At 41.8% G+C, this 21,356-nt stretch overlaps 1 protein-coding gene across 1 annotated transcript in view; it reads left to right on the forward strand.

The window, feature by feature from the left end:
* The window catches only part of hmcn1 (hemicentin 1), a 493,052-nt gene that overhangs the window by 150,921 nt on the left and 320,775 nt on the right, over nucleotides 1–21,356 (forward strand). Inside the window, exons 11-12 of the mRNA XM_078218304.1 lie at nucleotides 7,303–7,578; nucleotides 16,903–17,044. Of these exons, the coding sequence (XP_078074430.1) occupies nucleotides 7,303–7,578; nucleotides 16,903–17,044 (418 nt within the window). The remainder of the gene's footprint in view (nucleotides 1–7,302; nucleotides 7,579–16,902; nucleotides 17,045–21,356) is intronic.

Here is a 21,356-nt window from a genome sequence, read left to right on the forward strand (position 1 = left end):
ACATGGGGGTTTGTTGGAGTTAGGAGATTAGCTCCAATCGTGGCTGTATTGCGAAATGCTAGGATGCTGGTATAGAAAGTGATTAGGGAGGCAAATGAAATGGTGATACTTATTGCAAGGGGAATGGAGTATAAAACAGAGGGAGTTTTACTGCAGCTGTAAAGGGCTTTGGTGAGACCACATCTGCAGTAATGTGCATGGTTTTTGTTTCTTTATTTAAAGAAATATATATAATTGCATAAGAAGCAGTTCAGAGAAGGTCCACTTGGCTCATTCCTGGCATAAAGGGTTTATCTTATGAAGAAAGATTGAACAAGTTGGGCTTATACCCATTGGAGTTTGGAAGAATGAGAGGTGATCTTATTGAAACATCTAAGATCTTGAGGGGATTGGATAGAATCATAGAACTCCTACAGTGCAGAAAGAGACCATTCTGCCCATCAAGTCTGCACTGATTCTCCGAAAGAACATCGAACCTAAGCTCTCCCCTCTGCCCTATCCCAGTAATCCCATGCATTTCCGGGATACCGGGAGGATGTTTCCTCTTGTGGGGAAGACCAAAACTCAGGTACATAGTTTAAGAATAAGATGAGGAGAATTTCTTTTTCTGTCATTAGGTCTTGGTCCGTGGAATTCTCTTCCCCAGAGAGCAGTGGAGGCTGGCTCATTGAATTTATTCAAGTCTGAGTTAAATAGATTTTTGAGAGACAAATAAGGTTTATGGGAGGGGGCAAACAGAAAAGTGGAGGTGAACCCACATCCATATCAACTCTTGTAACAAATTAACCAGACGATGGATGGTGAGTACTCAAAAACTACACCTTTATTGCTTGTGCACAAGGGGAACAACACAGTGGGTCTCACTATGATGTTCAGACCAGGTTCCGTAAAACAGTTTTGATTATAGTATTTTGCAGCCAATACACGCCAGTTAAAATACCAATAGCATTGTAGGTTGGTGTGCACTTTCAACTAATACAGTTCAGCATCTTCAATCCTTAGTTTGCATATTTATCACTACACACACAGATGTACAGACTCCTTGACATTTTAGCACACAATGTTCAGCAAACATCCTTATCCTCCCTAACCACATCCAGAAGTGGGTCTCAATACGTCCTTATGCTGATCAAGCAGACCCACACCTTTCACCTGCTAACAGCTGACCCCAATTCCCACACTATGATCTAATTGAATGGCAGATCCAACTTGATGGGCTGAGTGGCCTACTCCTGCTCTCTTAAGTCCTATGTTTCTACGAATGATAGGTGAGCAGTTACCATTGGCCAGGCTACCCTGCCTCAAGTCACCCAAATCCCACCATTGGAAATTTTTACTCAAAGCAGACAGGATATTCCATTAGGTGTGTCAATTAAAGTCTGAAGCCATCAATCTAACTCCTCATGTAATTTTTCCTGCGAAGTAAAACCAAGTTGGGGCTTGTTGACTAGTAGAAAAGGCCGTAAAATATAAATTTTAAATCTTCCTTTGTTGGGGCAGGAAGAGCCGGAGTACTTTACTGGCCCCAACAAGGGAGGTTGAGGTTTTCCCATCTTCCCAGCCTCACAGACCTGTACTACACATCCCCTACCCCCATCCACCCCTGCCCCACACCATTCTCTACTGTCGCCATGGACATTTAAGATGGAGATGAGGAGCCATTTCTTTCTGAGAGTTGTTAGTCCGTGGAATTCTCTTCCCTAGAAAGTGCTGGAAGGTGGGCTATTGAATTTATTTATTATTATTTATTGTGTTAGATAGATTTTTTATTAACAAGAGAGTCGAAGGTTATGGGGACAGACAGGCAAATGGAATTGAGGCCACAGTCAGATCAGCCATGATCTTATTGAATAGTGGAGCAGGCTCGAAGGGCCATATTGCCTGCTCCTGATCCAAAGTTCCAGATACCTCCGTGTCAGCAGATGAAGTATTCTCAATTTTCTGAAAGCTAATAATCGTTTCCTGCCTATTCAGGGTTTGGTAAACCCTGACAGTTATAATCGCTGTGACTTCATGTTGCTCTGAGTGAATGGGGATCTAATTGAAACCAGTGCCACTGAACCAGTTAATATTTTAGATAGCCCAATAAAATGAATAAACACATTGCTCAGAGTATGTACGGTTTCCTGGGATTGCTGGTTGAAACTTCAATCTTCTCGCACTGAAACCCCCCACCCCCCGAGTACATTTAATCCCCCTCGACACTTTTGTTTCTGATAAATTGATAAATAATGATTCAGTATGAAATAAAAGCTAGGCCTTTTGAGGGCAGATTTTTCACAGTTGGTAAAGTTATTTCCTCTGTTGGGTCAAATACTATTGGCTTGATCATAGTCACTTGGACGAACCAGCTCCTAGATAAACACAAGAAAAAGAGCTCTCTAACTGTGCAAGAATACATTTGAACTTCATTCTGTATGAATTATGATTGAAACATCACAACAGCTTGTAAATGCTTTTACAGAATCGCACAGTAGTAGCAGCAGTTACATTCAGTGTCATCTTTGATTTATTCATTCTGCTTTGATTAATCATTGAATGATACTCAACTCTTCAGTCATTCTTTTAGGTAGGAAAACTTTTTTGACTGTATAGGTCCTGGTGGCAATAAAATAAACACTTTAAATCTTTCTGATTTGGTGATTCAGTCAAATTATGTAAATTATACATGGGCGCCAGAATGTTTAAGAGAAATATATCCACTGCTGGGATTTAGCACTCGATTAATAATGAAAATTGGTCTTTCATTACGGTGCCAGGAACATTCCTGCTGGCCCAATAAATTTATGAGACGAAAGCTAAAGTATTTAAGACTTAAGCTGTTGGTTTTCTATTTCCACACAAGAAGTTGGAATGGACCACTGAGAGAGAACTGACTCATAGGAATAAATCAGAATTTTACCATAGACACCTCACTCGATTATTGGAAGAATTAACAATCTACATCTTAGAGGTCAAAAGATTTCAAAAACAGTGCAAAACATGAACATAAAGTAAACAAAAGAATCATATGTTTTATGAATGTATGTGTCCCCCAGGGTACTGGTGTAATAATACATTTAAATATGTGGATGATTGGCACCAACTTATGGCAATTGTTCAATATTCAGCTGGTATGCTATGCTCCAAGATATCTGTTCTTTGGGGTGTTTAAATTTTACTTATGTTGGCCTGGATTTTCATCCCTGAGGTGAGTAGGAGGGAGTTGGGAAAATTCCTGGCTTGGCCTGTCCGCCTCAGGAGAAATTGCCTGAAAAAGTGGGATCTTCGTTGCTGGGGACCGAGTATAGGCTGGAGTCAGGCCAAGCAGCATCACACTGGTTTAGGCAGCTGTCTAAAAGGCCCACCTTGGTGACATGAGACTTTGTCCTAGTGGAATAAAAAACACATAGGCCCTCCATTCCCTGACCCTTATACCCCCTTCACCCTCCAAATACTCCGCATGTCCCGTCCATGTTACCTTGTGCTCCCACCTACCTCCTGTGTTCTCTCATGCATCGTCTGCTAAACTGTGCCTTTCCACCCACCCCATATGTCCCCTCATGCTTCCTATGGAAAGCTCTAGCACTTCCATGTCCATTGACTGACTGTGCACTTTCTAGAACCTATGAACCCCATAGTGTATAGTGGTACATGTAAAAAAAAGTTTTGAAAAATGTAATTAATTGATAACTTTCTCCTATGCTTGAAAAAATGTCTGCACCAAGCTGATAAAAGTGCCGATCATCCAGGCCCTTGAAGGTTCAAAAAATCACAAACCATTAAAAACCACTTAACTTGTGTCAACAAACATGCAACTCCACTAAGGGTGCGTGAACCACAGCTCTTTAAAAACCTGGCCTGACTCCATGAGAATTGTAGAGGAGTAGGACATGCCTATCCTCAATGGAATCGATCAGGTCGGGAGTGCCGGATGCAGGCTTCAGCCTGCACTGTTTAAGGACACTCCTGAAATTATACAGCTTGGGAAGGGGTTGGGAATCTAGAACTACCATTTTCAAGGTTAAGATAGATTGAGTCGGTGAAAATCTAGGCTGTTACATCAGGCAAGCATTAGTTCAAATCACCAGTTGATGCATGCGGTTAAATAAAGGTTTGGATCAGTTGAGGTTTGCTGTTGGTGGCATGTTTCTGCTCTGCTCAGAATACTTCCACATGCAATGAATTTGGACTACTAGTGGAATGAAAATACCGCTGTAAGAGCTCCAACTTGTAATTTCTTCAAATTATATTATTCCAGATGTTAGCTTTTTAGCCATTTTGCCAATTTGTCAGTATTTCACAAGAAGATAAGTAACCTAGACGATATTTAGTGTCCACTGAAAAATTCTTGTGAAGAAGTACTAATATTCAGAATGAGAACTGCTTATTCTATTAAACATGTATCCCTTTAAACTTTTCCAGACTTTATCCAGTGGTACATATACGTATGGTGCTTTAAGTGTACAATGCTGTTTTCAATACACCACATCTCCCAATGGTTTGTTTCCAAAAGTGTAAACAATAAACTGAACCATAACTTGAACATTCAACTTCATCAGCAATATTCTTTTGTCACATAATCACTTAAATATGGTTGAGATTTTCTCTCATAAGTAGGATATTGTCTGACATCAGATGTGGTTTCATTTAACTCATGTTCTTCACCTGAGATGTCATGTCAGAATCTGATTCAATGCTTATCATAGAATCATAGAAACCGTACAGTGAAGAAAGAGGCCATTTGGCCCATCGAGTCTGCACCGACCACAACCCCACCCAGGCCCTACCCCCCTATCCCTACATATTTACCCGTTAATCCCTCTAACCTACGCATCTCAGGACACTAAGGGGCAATTTTAACATGGCCAATCAACCTAACCCGCACATCTTTGGACTGTGGGAGGAAACCGGAGCACCCGGAGGAAACCCACGCAGACACGAGGAGAATGTGCAACCTCCACACAGACAGTGACCCAAGCTGGGAATCGAACCCAGGTCTCTGGCGCTGTGAAGCAGCAGTGCTAACCACTGTGCTACCGTGCCGCCCTCAAAAAAGCAAAGCTTATGAGTGGTGTTTTCAATGCTTTGAAGAATGATGCATTTTCTGTGATTATTTGCAAGCCATGCTTAGCAGTGATCATTGATCTTTTTGATTGGTCACAACAAATGGCTGGATGTTAGAAGCGATTATTTGCTTTCCAGTATGACCATCCCATTTTGCCTGGCTTTACAGATGTAGCTTTAATATTCCTGTCTTGCTCAGCATTTACTTTCATTCTATCCTTCTGATCACGTTTGCATACACGTTGAACATTAGTTTTGTGGGGTAGCCCAGGAAGAAGTGTTCACATAAGATCTGCAAAGATGATTGTAGCTTGAGGCTTTCCAGCACTTTAGACAGGCGTTGATCTATAATTGCAAAGAAAGTGTTACAACTCATGTTGACTCCAACGGGTTTGACAGCTCTCTGTCCTTCTCGAGTGCTTTTCAGCGTAATTAACTACTATCTTTGATTATGTGTGCTTTGGTTTTCTGTTCAACATATTGAACATCACTGAAGTCACATTTGGTTGCTAGCTGCCTCAATTACATGCAATATTGGTCAACTGTCTCATTTGCTTCCTGCTTAGTGCATTGGAAGACTGTTGTTTAATGTATTGTATTTTTCTTAGACACAAAATAGGCAATTAGTGCATTTTTGCTGTGTCATAGTCATTTTGCTCAGGCATAGGTGGCTCAAAATATTTTGGAGTTCTTCACCTCCAATATTGAAAAGTAATGGCTTTCATCTTTTCGCTCTTGTGCCTTTAACGCACGTCAGAAGGTAGTAGATTAGGTACAGATACAGCCATATTAATTGATGTATGATCAAAGATCCATTAACAAGTTCCTTTCTCTGTAATGATCAAAGATTTCTTTTGATTGGATGATTATTTTTGAGAGATCAGTGTGTGTGTACATCATGCAGGCTTTCCTGGTGCTAATCCCAACCTGGAATGTCTCCAGTGTATGTCAAACATAGCCTCAAAGCCCTCCTAAATCCCCAACCAAAATAGTATGCTGTCCGCAGAAAGTAGACAAATACCTTCCAAACATTTCAGACTTGGAAGAAATGCTTCATTTTTTTTAACCATCACTGTTGCAATATTAAGTTCTTGGGAAGAAACAATAATATTCAGGAAGAAGCGTGGCACAGTGGTTAGCACTGTTGCCTCACAGTGCCAGGGACCCGGGTTCAATTTCTGGCTTGGGTCACTGTCTGTGCGGAATCTGCACATTCTCCCCGTCTCTGTGTGGTTTTTCCAGGTGCTTCAGTTTCCTCCCACAGTCTGAAAGGCATGCTTGGTTAGGTGCATTGGCCATGCTAAATTCTCCCTCAGTGTGCCTGAACAGGCTGGAGTGTGGTGACGAGGGGATTTTCACAGTAACTTCATTGCAGTGTTAATGTAAGCCTACTTGAAATGTTAATAAAATAAAAACTAAAAAAAAACTAAAAGCATTCAGAATCAGAACTGCATGTGCTGTGAATCATTGATGCTTTTAATCCCTTTCCAGACTCCATCTAGTGGTATATGTGCACATGTAACCTTAAGAGGACAAAATACATGATGTAATTTTCAATATACTACACCTACACGCCCAGTTCCCACGAGATAAGTAGTTAAAATTGCCCCCTAGTGCAATTCATTACCTTCTGCTCGAAGGCAAGAAGGTCAGGTTACAATAGGGTCAGGCTCAGTTGTGATGTCCTCCAAAGTGATCTGCTCATTGCTGCCTCGACTGAAACATTAGGAAGGACAACTGTGTTAAGATGATTGGAGACCTCCCGGTGCCAATGGAAATAACCTGTCCTTATTGGGGGGGGTAAATAGAAAGAGAGCAGTGAAATCCAATGTTGACAGGATCAAAATTGTTGGGAGTGGATTGAGTGCCAGTTATACTCCCCATCCAGTTTTCTTTTCCACTCTATCGCCAATCCGCTATCATCCGTTTTGTAATCCCTGTCAATATTGAATTGCAAAACTAGTACCTTAATATATGTATGATAACAAACTTTAAATATGTTATCATCAGTTTTAATTCAGCAAAATCTGATTGCATCCCTCAATTATGGGACATGTCAGAAAATGTTACCTTTTGTTAGCATAAAGATAACATATTCTTTGTATATTTTAACGCAGGTTATTTGGGAGCAAATGTTTACACTGTCACTTCAAATGGTAACCTTGACAAGCATTTGAATTGAGGGCAAAGGGAACATCATCAGTTCCTCTCTCACATCACATGTGTTTTACCATTTTTCTCTTTTTAACTTTGCAGAACCTCCCCCAACGATTCAAGTGCCCAACAATGTTACTGTTATTCCTGGCGAGAGAGCCATATTGACCTGCTTGACACTGAGCACAGTACGCTACAACCTCACCTGGCACAAAAACAGTGCTGACCGGAGATTAGCAGAAAGACACAGGGTCCAAGTAATGAGAAACCTATCTCTGGAGATCAAGAATGTTCGACCAACTGATGCTGGACAATATAATTGCATCGCTGCAAATGAAGGGGGTGCCACACTTGCTTCAGTGTTTCTGATCGTGCAAGGTAAGCTGTACTCTTCCATGGCTGCAAAATATATGTCTTTAACCAAAGTTTGCATTGTGGGATGAATGCATCATCCTCCTTGAAATATAATCAATCTGCTGCATTCCACCCCCAATATTTTAGTGTGGAAGGGATTGATAAATTTTACACAAAAATCACATTGTAATTCATCAATATTTGAATAAATCACTCAATCGTGGAGAATACCAAAAGATATGTTTAGTTATGTAAAGTTATGCAAACCTTTTACATGAGGAATCATAGAAGAAATCATAGAAACCCTACAGTACAGAAAGAGGCCATTCGGCCCATCGAGTCTGCACCGACCACAATCCTACCCAGGCCCTACCCCCATATCCCTACATATTTTACCCACTTATCCCTCTAATCAACGCATCCCAGGACACTAAGGGGCAATTTTAGCATGGCAAATCAACCTAACCCGCACATCTTTGGACTGTGGGAGGAAACCGGAGCACCCGGAGGAAACCCACGCAGACACGAGGAGAATGTGCAAACTCCACACAGACAGTGACCCAAGCCGGGAATCGAACCCAGGTCCCTGGAGCTGTGAAGCAGCAGTGCTAACCACTGTGCTACCGTGCCGCCAATGTGGCAGTATACTGCGTGGGATTTTCCCTAAGTTTGTCAGTCTCAGGCTCTGACTGAAAATCAGCGTATTTTCCTCCAGTAACGCAGCCGAGTTTTCAGACCAGACTTTCTGTTACTTCATGCGCAGAACATCTTGGGGCATGGTTTACACCATCATTATAGTGAGGCAGGGCCTGAAAGCGTCTGCACGGCTGGCTCCACAGAGATCGGGACGCCATCCTTCAAGGTCTGCGCTTAAAATGTACTCTCCCCCCATCCCCCACAAACATCTGGGTGACTCCCCCCCAGCACACAAGTATTGGGGTCACTCTCTCCTTGGCCTCCCATCACCACACGTATTGGAAGTGCTCTTCTCTTTTCTCCCCCCCCCCCCCCCCCCCCCCCCCCCCCACTGCTACAGTGAACAGAGATCTGGTTGGACGCCAAATTGTCCGTCCTCGCTTGCAGTGGTGGCGGGGCGTGAACGGCCAGCGAATTCCAGCTGTGATATTAGTCCCTATAATTATATTCAAAATTATTTAAAAATACGCTAATCAGGCAGGCACCCATCCTGGGCATGAACCTGATCGCAGCATCAGAGGGAGCGGGAAGGCACCAAACCGAAATCCCGCCAGCCTTAAAAAGCTTTGGCTCCATTTGCTTTCAGCAACAGGTTTCATTTTAATTTAACCAAAATATTTTCCTGGCCATGACCATTCCAGGTAACGTATTCTAAAATATATATCACTTTCTGAGTAAGTTCGAAGTTTATTTTGCAAGTTCAGCAGAGTCCCTTAAATTCAGATGGATTTAAAGATGATGCTGTACATTATCTCCATCATCAGAATAATCCTTAAAGGGACAGTTTATATTTACAATGATGCTCTGAAAGAAAACATCCAAAGGCTAAATGAAAGCACACTGAACCATGGTGAGAGTTAAGAGAGGTGACTGAAGGCTTGCAAAAGATTGTAAACGACTTGTAAAGGCAGGATGAAGTACAAAGCAAAATGGTTTAGGAGGAAAAAAAGTTCTCAAAAATAGGCTCTAGGTGGTTGGATGCTCTGTCATCAATGGTGGGGTGAAAAAAGGGCTGCCCAGGTCAGATTCAAAGTACTGAAGGATGTGAATGATAGAAGACCGGAGGAAGATGCAAAAGCAGGGTGAGGCTGCAGATGGTTTTAAAGAAGAGGGTGAGGAATTTAAATTCAATGTTTTGGGAACAAGGAACTAAGATAGTTCAGTGAGGATAAGGATTCGTAATGAGTGAGTGGGACAGTTCAGTTTTCAGCACTCTGCATCTAGTCATACACCAAAGTATTTCTGTATTACTTCTTTACTTTTACTGTCAATGAATTCATAAATGCTGGTCAGGATAGAGGGACAAGAGGGAAATTAGCATAAATAACTTTTGATTATGTTTCTTTGCACTTTCTTTGGTACAGCTGAAAATTGTAAATGTTTTTAGAGGACTGACAGATGGTTTCAGAGCAGAGGGCACACCTTGCTCTTTTTAGCTTAGTTTGATCACAACGATTAGGGAACATTTCTTTTGTCACATGTGATATTGAGACCTGTTTATATAGTGAACCTTTGTTGTGTGTAGCCTACCTCTTGGATACCAGAATACCCTACTTTTGCAAACAGCTGTCAGGATGGCCTAAAGACAGTTAATTGCCACCCACTGCAGGTTCAAACACAATCATTAAATCCCCTTTGATGTGAGATCACTAAACAGGAAACTGAAAGATGTTTAAAGTTAGGAGATCATCTTAGAGGTAGGGTTAAGTAAATATAATTTAATATTTTAACAAAGCTACAAAGCAAAGCATTTTTCATTGTTACAAGGAATGAGGCAATCTAAGTTGAGACAAAATGCATTTATAAATTTTCCCTTCCCTTCCTCATTCCCCCTTCCCCTCATTCATAGAACGTCTATTTCTAATATAGCATCAGATATGACACCAATATATCTTTCATTGAAAAATACTTTTTAATTCCTCTCATTTCACCAAATATGAACATAGGGTGTACAGGAATTTTAAAATTTGGGCTAGTCCCAAATTTGCATTCCTCCTTCTCATAACTATTTGAACATCGATTGAATTTCCTAATAATTTATGTTTTTTTTCCCATTTCTCTACATTGGAGTTTGAATACCTTTTAGATTCGTACATTACACATCCACCCACAAATAGTGGACAGAATGAGTCTGCAGATTCCTTCATGACACGCTTGTCAAACCTTTTTGCTCAGGAGGCCACATCTGCATGTTTTTCTCAGTCAAGGAGCCAATGTGCAAATTTCAGAAAGATATGATTTGGCACAACAATAAACCGAATTTCAAAAAAAAGTCAAGGTTTTAAGGAAATAAACAATTGTTGAGCAAAAATACAGCAATGTCGCAGCAATTACATATGTTCAAAAAGAGTAAGTAATAAAAATCCACCAGAGTGTGGGATGGTCAATGTGTGTGGGTGGATGAGTGCAAGTGGTGTGTGTTGGTGAGAGTCAGTGCGAAAACTGAGATTGTGTGTAAAGCTTGCTCACTCTCATCTCCAGACACTCAGTCAGTGTCTCGCATTCACTCCACACACTTGTTCAGTGTCTCAAAATGCCCTCCACACACTACTCATTCTTCATTTGCACTCACACCCACTCCTCCCCCCCTCCCACGAACACACGCACTCTCCCACACACACACACATTTCTTCACACATGTGCACACTCCTCCACAGGGGTGCACACTCCCCTCCTGTGTGTGTGATGTCCTCCCTGAATCTACTACATCCAACATTGCATATCCTGAGCAGCTGCTGCTTTTGGCAGGTCCAGTTCCATGGATCTACCTGGGTAGGGCCCATCATAGAACCATAGAAAATTACAGCTCAGAAACAGGCCTTTTGGCCCTTCTTGTCTGTGCCGAACCATTTTTTGCCTAGTCCCACTGACCTGCACTTGGACCATATCCCTCCACACCCCTCTCATCCATGAACCCGTCCAAGTTTTTCTTAAATGTTAAAAGTGACCCCGCATTTACCACTTTATCCGGCAGCTCATTCCACACTCCCACCACTCTCTGCGTGAAGAAGCCCCCCCTAATATTCCCTTTAAACTTTTCTCCTTTCACCCTTAACCCATGCCCTCTGGTTTTTTTCTCCCCTAGCCTCAGCGGAAAAAGCCTGCTTGCATTCACTCTATCTATACCCATCAAAATCTTATACACCTCTATCAAATCTCCCCTCAATCTTCTACGCTCCATGGAATAAAGTCCCAAACTATTCAATCTCTCTCTGTAACTCAGCTTCTCAAGTCCCGGCAACATCCTTGTGAACCTTCTCTGCACTCTTTCAACCTTATTTACATCCTTCCTGTAACTAGGTGACCAAAATTGTACACAATACTCTAAATTCGGCCTCACCAATGCCTTGTATAACCTTACCATAACACTCCAACTTTTATACTCGATACTCCGATTTATAAAGGTCAATGTATCAAAGGCACTCTTTACGACCCTATCCACCTGTGACGTCACTTTTAGGGAATTCTGTACCTGTATTCCCAGATCCCTCTGTTCAACTGCACTCTTCAGAGTCCTACCATTTACCCTGTACGTTCTACTTTGGTTTGTCCTTCCAAAGTGCAATATCTCACACTTGTCTGCGTTAAATTCCATTTGCCATTTTTCAGCCCATTTTTCTAGTTGGTCCAAATCCCTCTGCAAGCTTTGAAAACCTTCCTACTGTCCACTACACCTCCAATCTTTGTATCATCAGCAAACTTGCTGATCCAATTTACCACATTATCATCCAGATCATGTCCCACAGCATTCTCTTACTGCCATCTGTAATAATCTTATAAGGATTTTTGCAAGTTTTTCTAACATTTACTTTGATTAGTACTGTGTGTTTTTCAGCAGTTTGATGGTAAGCCAAAATATAATATTGATGTGGTACTTGTCTGGGTTTTTTTGAGTGGGTTATTCACAGGCTTTATTTGTTCTATTTCCTCTTCTCCCACAGTCCCATGACATTTTTCACAAACATTTTGGAAGTAATTACCATTACAGCTGATATTCTGGCTTACCAAGCATATAAATTGAGTTCTGAGTTGAGACCCTGTTTTAACCTGGCTCAGAGATGAAACTTTAAAAGTTCAGCAAGAGCATCTGAGTACAGCAACTTAGTTTAACTTCCAGTTCCAATTCTTAACTTGTCTCTTTTTAAGATTTAAGTTGTTAGTTTAGACATGGCAATGAAATGAATGATTGTTTTCTGTATTGATTAAAGAATGTTAGTCTCAGGTTTCCTTGGTTCTTGCTAACCATATGGCTAACAATAGCATCATGAATCATACATTAATACGAACCTATTTTGTAATAAATATGTGGACCGATGACATATGAATGAACATTCCATCATTCTATCCAACTCCCTGATGTTAAAGTGATATATCGGACACCTAAGTAATCTTCTGCGGGTTTTCTCCGGGTGCTCTGGTTTCCTCCCACAGTCCAAAGATGTGCGGGTTAGGTTGATTGCCCATGCTAAATTGCCCCTTAGTGTGTCCTGGGATGTGTGGGTTAGAGGGATTAATGGGGTAAATTTGTGGGATTGTGGAGATAGGGCCTGGGGTGGGATTATTGTCAGTGTGGACCCAGTGGGCCAAATGGCCTCCCTCTGCACTGTAGGGATTCTATGAAAATTCTATGCAATCTCCAAAATAAGATTTTCCATGTGAATGTGCCAGTGTTTTGATGGGTCATCCGGCAGTAACTTCAGCATTTGGGACACTTTTGTAATTGAAGGCAAGCTGAAAATATAAATTTACATATCCTGAGATATTTCATATGTACAGAACTATGAATATTGGTCATGAAGGATTCTGAGATTTAATTACATATCATGTCTCTGTAATTCTTCTGCTGTCATAATGTTCTGACTGGAATTATAGCTTATCGTTAATTAAGTGAAAGCAACAGCAAAAGCTGTAAGAAGTATGGAGAGCAGATTATGATTGAAAATCATAATGTGACATATGAGATTAATCTAAGTGCTCGCTTTATTATTATCCAACTTTGAATAACTAATAAAAACTTGTACTTTTTCAAAACAGGAACTAGACAAGCTCATTGCAAAATAGTTTAACAATTTTACGATGCTCTTGAAAGTCCCAAGTGGTAGTTATGAAAGTGACACCTATGTTACCCTGAAGGTGGTAATGTTTAGCTCTGGTTGTTGCCCATGATTGCTGGGTAAATACATGTGCTAATATCTCCCTGGTGATAAGAGGTAATATACAACAAAACATTGTATAAAAATAATTTACCTCGGCGTTCCCTCTTCTAGGAATTCTGGCAGTAAAATGGAACCATGTTTCTAATGCCTTTATATTTTCTTGAATAAAACTAGAATATTGATAACATCTGTACTTTGCAAAATGGCTCTCAAGCTTCAGTTCATGTTGTGCTCAACAGCTCTGGCATTTAGCTGACATATTAATTGCCTTATATGCTTGTACAAAGAGAGATTCTCCTTTAATGTGTTGGAGAACAATGATTGCACACGTTTATTTGTAAAGATTGATCTGCCTAAAATAACCAGTATCAATGGCTAACACCACCTTTCATTAAAAGTGAATCTTCTGTTAAAACTGAACTTTTATTCTTCAAATACTTCTAACATGATTGACCATGGGATGAAACAATGTGTCCCTTGTTTAAGGAACCTGGTGCAGTGAAGTACAGTCACGTTAAATATATACTTACCTCATGGGTTATTTGGAGAGAAAATGATTTGATAGCAGGGAGGGGCACTCAGAAGCTGGTATACTCACGGCTTTGTGATTTTTTAATGGAAAATTATGATATTCAGATAGTAAAGCCTGCTACATATGTTCAGTTTAAAAACTCACAGATTATTTGCTGCACCCACACAGGTATCCTAGTGTTACCAACAGCCAAACAAATTTGCATTGTAACATCCTTTGTAAAACAACAGGGTGTGATATTTCATTGTCTCTCAGGACATCGTATCATCCACACAGAAACTTCTCAAGCAATCACTGAATTCACGTTATTAGAATGTACATCCTCAGCCATCTTTGACGTGTAAGTCCATTTTGTAAAAACACGTCTTATTTAAAAGTTAAATATGCTTGTACATAATTTGAGGTTTTGATCTATCATTGTGACACTTTCCATCATCTCAGAAATTAAGTGAGATTCATTCCCGTTTCATTAAAGGTTAAAAAATATATAAAACAACAGACACTCCCACACACACATCCATTCTCTTGGCCACGGTCAATACTCAGATGACCCTAAGCTGTTTTTAGGCCCTGGGTCATCTGCTTGCATACTTTTTTTTCAAGCCGTTGATTACATTCATTTACAGATTTAGTTTTTGTATCAAGGTTTCAAAGTTCTTTATCTTATCATCATCTCTGGTTGGCAGCCCTGTCTGTCACCTTGCTGTGATGCTGGACTAAGTACCATTGATGGGCTTTGGATGTTTTACTTGTCTGTTGGCTGCCAGTTTGTTAACAACATGTGGTTTTTTACAAAGGCTGTTACAATGCAAATTTGTTTGGTTGTTGGGCTGAGCTGGTCTGGTCAGGCTTAATTCTTTGCCTACCCCTGTAACCCATGAATTGGCTAGTTCAAACCCAGTCACTTTTACAGGTCTAATTGCCAGGAAGTGGTCTGACTTCCATCTCTTGTAGGATATCTAGTTCCAGTACTTCGTTTTTAGAGAACTTTTTATTGACAGTCTTGGTTGAGGTCTGAAACCTGTTTGGTTACTGTTGTACATTGGAGGATGATGCTAGGTAGCATAGAGGGTTAATAACTGTCTGCTCCTGTCGGAGTGTTCTACATTCACAGGCTTAAGCAACCACTTGGGGGCTGTGGGAGAGAGGGGACCCCTTCTACAGCAACCTGCAGCTGCTGTTGTTCCCAGGTGAAAGTCCAACAGGTTTATTTGGTAGCACAAGCCACAAGCTTTCGGAGCGCTGCCCCTTCATCAGGTGAATGGGAGTTCTGTTCACAAACAGGGCATATAAAGACACAAACTCAATTTACAAAATAATGGCTGGAATGCGAGTCTTTACAGGTAATCAAGTCTTAAAGGTACAGGCAATGTGAGTGGAGAGAGGGTTAAGCACAGGTTAAAGAGATGTGTATTGTCTCCAGACAGTACAGTTAGTGAGATTTTGCACACCCAGGCAAGTCATGGGGGTTACAGATAGTGTGACATGAACCCAAGATTCCGGTTGAGGCCGTCCTCATGTGTGCGGAACTTGGCTATCAGTCTCTGCTCAGCAACTCTGCATTGTCGTGTGTCGTGGATCAGAGGCCGAATGCCCGTGACCGCTGAAATGTTCCCCAACAGGAAGAGAACACTGAGTACATTGGGGAGACCATGCAGACGCTACGACAACGGATGAATGAACATCGCTCGACAATCACCAGGCAAGAGTGTTCTCTTCCTGTTGGGGAACACTTCAGCGGTCGCGGGCATTCGGCCTCTGATCTTCGGGTAAGCGTTCTCCAAGGCGGTCTTCACGACACACGACAACGCAGAGTTGCTGAGCAGAGACTGATAGCCAAATTCCGCACACATGAGGACAGCCTCAACCGAGATATTGGGTTCATGTCACACTATCTGTAACCCCCACGACTTGCCTGGGCTTGCAAAATCTCACTAACTGTCCTGGCTGGAGACAATACACATGTCTTTAACCTGTGCTTAACCCTCTCTCCACTCACATTGTCTGTACCTTTAAGACTTGATTACCTGTAAAGACTCGCATTCCAGCCATTATTTTGTAAATTGAGTTTGTGTCTTTATATGCCCTGTTTGTGAATAGAACTCCCACTCACCTGATGAAGGGGCAGTGTTCCGAAAGCTTGTGGCTTGTGCTACCAAATAAACCTGTTGGACTTTAACCTGGTGTTGTGAGACTTCATACTGTGCTTACCCCAGTCCACGCCGGCATCTCCACATCATGGCTGTTTCCAGGCACATGGAGCAAGCCTTTCAGTCTGCCTGGAAGGCTGGCCCCAGGTCTACTGCTGGGAGACCACCTACAGGGAGCTGTACTTTCCCTTGCAGCCTGTGGGGCCTTGGAAAATAATCGATTTACCTCTGACAATAAACTCAGTAGGGGTTTAATTAGTTCAACTGGCAACCTACAGTTTTGGGCTGATCGTCCTGCTGTGCGCCTCCTCCCCCACCCCACTCTCCGACTTATTGGAAAATAGCCCAGGGATTGGATGGAGCCAGGGAATTAACTGGTGACTATTTTTAGCGTCTGTCCCAGCAGGAGCCAAATATCCTGGCCTGGAGTTGCATTGACGAGGAGTGAAACTCTTATCTGGGGATTTGGAGCCATCTTGGATGTATTCTTAGCTTACTCCTAATTAAAGAAAGAGACCTACGAATGTCCCAGAACCCTGGGCCAGGTTGAAATATTTTTGAGTAGCTGAATTTGTAACCTGATATTTGTATATTAGGATATGAGAGTACAATGGTTATGTTCTACATTAGTAATCCAGAGATTGTAATTTCAATTAAATAAAACCGCCTGCCTTTTTAGGCAAACTGAGGCTCAGGTTTATAATGTTTGAGTGCTTTTCAATGAATTGATCTATCTTGTCTGAACTTTCTCTTTCTGCATGATTTGCTAAATAATTTTATTGTAAGTAACTGGTAATGTTGTGCTTTAAATCAGAACCTCCAAGAGTTACCGTCTACCCCAAGAACCAGACGTTCACTGAAAGGAAAGAAGTGCGAATCAGCTGCTCTGTCACAGGCTACCCCCAACCACAGGTAGTCTGGACTCACAATGATATGTTCATAATGGGAGCAAGCAGGTACAGACTGTTGCAATGTTTCATTTTATAATAATTCAAGATTTTATTATGCCTCACATCAGTTCTTTAAATAATCCATAAAGCAACTCAAATGGTCATTAGCTGGTAAATGTGTTGTGCTGTGTCGAGCTGCGTCCAGTTAAAAAGGATATCTGATCTCTATTGAAGTGAGATTGAGATGTTAGAGGCAGAATATTTTGCTAGGATTTTTATTTCTTATGATAAGTGAAGGTACAGATGTCAGATGGTGATAAGTTTAGGACTGGATGTCATATACCTCCTATATGACCTCGTAGATTGCTGTCCATCGCTGCCTATACTCTAAACTGACAAAAGGGAGATGATCATTTGATGAGACAGCTGGGAGCTGAGCCAGTGAAAAGTGGGGCAAACATTGGACAAATAATGAGCGTTGTGGTAGGTTAAAGTTTTATTTGTTTCTGACAAGTGTACCTCTGAAAGGGAACTTTGCTTATTAATGAGGATTATTGAAGTGTGCATTTAACTAAGGTAAGGTAAATCTGTGGTTTGGCTTTTTTTACCCCAATAGAAATTTTCTGGTGATCCATCGGGATCAGTTGCATAAGATGCTGATCTGGTTATAGTTGTCTCCAGTGTCACACATGTCACTTGTTAACAAAATGTCAAGCACTTATTCTGAAATGAATCCCAGATTTTAACTAATTAGCTTTTGTACATTCACATACGCGTGCGTACTTGATTCATTCATCTCAGTTGCTAAACCTTGGAGTGGGTAGTCTGTGGTGACATCTCTTCTTAGGTTCCTTATCACACTGACAAGAAGCAGACATTTTCTGAGAAGATCCCAACATCTGATGTTACATCAGTACATCTGTTCTGCTAAGATGAACAGAGTCACAGGACTGCCAAATAGCTTTTAACAACAGATAAAAATATTTATTAAACTGGAGGAAGGAAGCATATGTACTGCAGCCAAATTTGCAGACAACGCAAAAATAGGTGGAAAGGCAGGTTGCAAGAGGAATGTAAACAGTTTGTAAAGAGATATTGATAGGTTCAGTGGGGCAAAAAGTTGGTAAATGGAGTATAATGTGGGAAAATGTGAAGTTGTTCGTTTTGGAAGGGAGAACAAAAGAATAGAGTATTTTTTTAAATGGATAAAAACTGCAGAAAGCTGCAAAACAAAGGGACTTGAGGGCACTTGGGCACAAAACACAGAAAGCTAGCACACAGGTGCAGCACGTAATCAGGAAAGCTAATGGAATATTGGCCCTTATTTCAAAGGAGTTGGAGTATAAGAGTAGGGAATTCTTGCTGCAACTGTACAAGGTACTGGTGAGACCACATCTGGAGTACTGTGAGCAGTTTTGGTCCCTTGTTTAAGGAAAGACACTAGCCGGAATTCTCCAGCTATTCACGCCCCACTGCTGCTGCAAGCAAGGGCGGAGAATTTGTCGCTCAGCCAAATCTCCGTTCACTGCAGCAGGACTGGAGCATCTGAGCTGCAGGCGAGGTCAGAGAATTCAGCCCATTATTTAATTGGAGGCAGTTCAGAGAAGGTTCAATAGAATGAACCCCAGTGTGGAGGGATTGTCTTATGAGGAAAGGTTAAACAAGTTGGGACTCATTGGAATTTAGAAGATTGAGAGGATTTATGTTGAAACATAAAGGATCCTTAAGGGGCTCGACAGGGCAAATGCTGAGAGCATGTTTCCTACCATAGGAGAGTCAAGGACCAGAAAGTGTAGTCTCAGAATAAAGAAGCGCCAATTTAAGACTGAGATCAGGAGGAATTTCTTCTCTTGAGGGTTGACAGTTTTTGGGACTGCTGGTAAATGTGCTGCTCTGTACAGCTCCACCAGATACAAAGGTGTGAGCTACGGGGACAGTGTGAGTCCTTGTGCATATTTAAGGCAGAGATTGATAGATTCTTGATCAGTAAGGGAATCAAGGGTTATAGAGCAAGGGCAGGAAAGTGAACGTGAGGAATGTTGGATCAGCCATGATCCTATTGAATGGTGGAGCAGGCTTGAGGGGCCAAATGGCCTACCCTGCCCCTATTTCTTATAGTTTTATGAAGTGTGAGATATTCTGCCCCTCCCTGTGATGTGTCTCTCAGTGGTGGAAAGTGGCCTGCCATTGGATGGAATCTCCCATCAAATCCATCCCATGCATCCAGAAAACCCACAGCATGGTGCGTAGTCGGTCGGACTAGAAGATCCTGTTGGTGTGAACAGCGGGAAGATCTTGCCCAATACCTTTGTCTGTAATACAATACTCCTTCATTCTCACTGATGCTTAAAATCTGTGTACATTTATGAAGATAATACACGTTACAAAATATGTCTTATGCTATAATGTTCACAGAGAAAACGCAGTCCCTGTAACCCAACAAGGCTTGCTGTGGTCAGACAATACCTAACTCTGAAACCAAGTGGTAGCTATCTCCCAATCAGACGTCTATGGATTTCTCCTCCAATCCCCTCTGATGAACAAAAAACAAAGAACAGTACAACACAGGAACAGGTCCTTCGGCCCACCAAACCTGTGCCAACACAGATGCTTCTCTAATCTAATATTTTTTTGCCTCTACATGGTCCATATCTCTCTATTCCCTGCCTATTCATGTATTTATCCAGATGCCTCTTGAACATTGTTATAGAATCTACTTCCACCACCTCCTCTGGCAGCACGTTGCAGGCATTCACCACCCTCTGTGTGAAAAATTTGCCTCTTACATCTCTTTTAAACTTTCTCCCTCTCACTTTCAACCTTTGCCCCTGAGTAATTGACCCTTCGACCCTAGGAAAAAGACTCTGACTGCCCACTCTATCCAAGTCTGTCAAAATCTTGTAAACCTCTGTCAGGAGTTGTGGATAGTGTGGAGGAGTGTCAGAAGTTGCAGCGAGACATTGATAGGATGCAAGACTGGGCGGAGAAGTGGCAGATGGAGTTCAACCCAGATAAGTGTGAGGTGGTTCATTTTGGCAGGTCAAATAGGATGGCGGAATATAATATTAATGTTAGGACTCTTGGCAGAGTGGAAGATCAGAAGGATCTTGGGGTCCGAGTTCATAGGACGCTCAAAGCAGCTGTGCAGGTTGAGGCTGTGGTTAAGAAGGCCTATGGTGTACTGGCCTTCATCAATCGAGGAATTGAGTTTAGGAGTCGTGAGATAATGTTGCAGCTATATAAGACCCTGGTCAGATCACACTTGGAGTACTGTGCTCAGTTCTGGTCGCCTCATTACAGGAAGGATGTGGAAGCCATAGAAAGGGTGCAGAGGAGATTTACAAGGATGTTGCCTGGGTTGGAGAGCATGCCTTATGAGGATAGGTTGAGTGAGCTCGGCCTTTTTTCCTTGGAGAGACGAAGGATGAGGGGTGACCTGATAGAGGTGTATAAGATGTTGAGAGGTATTGATCGAGTGGATAGTCAGAGGCTTTTTCCCAGGGCTGAAATGGTTGCTACAAGAGGACATAGGTTTAAGGTGCTGGGGAGTGGGTACAGAGGAGATGTCAGGGGTAAGTTTTTCACTCAGAGGGTGGTGGGTGCGTGGAATGGGCTGCCAGCAACGGTGGTGGAGGTGGATTCGATAGGGTCTTTTAAGAGACTTTTAGATAAGTACATGGAACTTAGTAAGATAGAGGGTTATAGGTAAGTCTAGTAATCGCTAAGGTAGGGACATGTTCGGCACAACTTTGTGGGCTGAAGGGCCTGTATTGTGCTGTAGTTTTTCTATGTTTCTACCTCCTCCCTTGTCATCAATATGTCCTAGAATGTCAACATCCAGCTTTCTACACTCACCATCCACCACATCCTTCTCCTTTGTGAATACTGATGCAAAGTACTCATTAAGGACCTCACCCACCTCATCTGTCTCCACACACAAATTACTCTCTTGTCATCCAGGGTTCCCGAATCTTGCCATCTTTATCCTTCATTTCTACAACTGACTTTTAAAAGATTCCCACATACTGAATGTGGATTTATCCTCAAACAGCCACCCCCAGTCTACATTCCCTAGCTCTTGCCTAATACTGTCGTAGTTATCCTTCCACCAGTTTAGTACTTTCACTCTGCGACTATTTCTATCCTTTTCTACAAGTATCTTGAAACTTACAGAATTGTGATCATTGTTCCCAAAATGGTTCCCCACTGAGACACCAATCACCTGTCCAGGTTCGTTTCCCAGAACCAAGTCTAAGATAGCCCCTCTCTGAGTTGGACTATCCACATATTGCCTGAAGAAGCACTCTTGGACACACTGAGCAAACTGCCCCATCCAAGCCCCTGGCACTAAAGGAATCCCAGTCTATGTTGGGGAAGT

The sequence above is a fragment of the Mustelus asterias genome, chromosome 8 (genome assembly GCF_964213995.1).
Source record: "Mustelus asterias chromosome 8, sMusAst1.hap1.1, whole genome shotgun sequence".
Taxonomy (NCBI): Eukaryota; Metazoa; Chordata; class Chondrichthyes; order Carcharhiniformes; family Triakidae; genus Mustelus; species Mustelus asterias.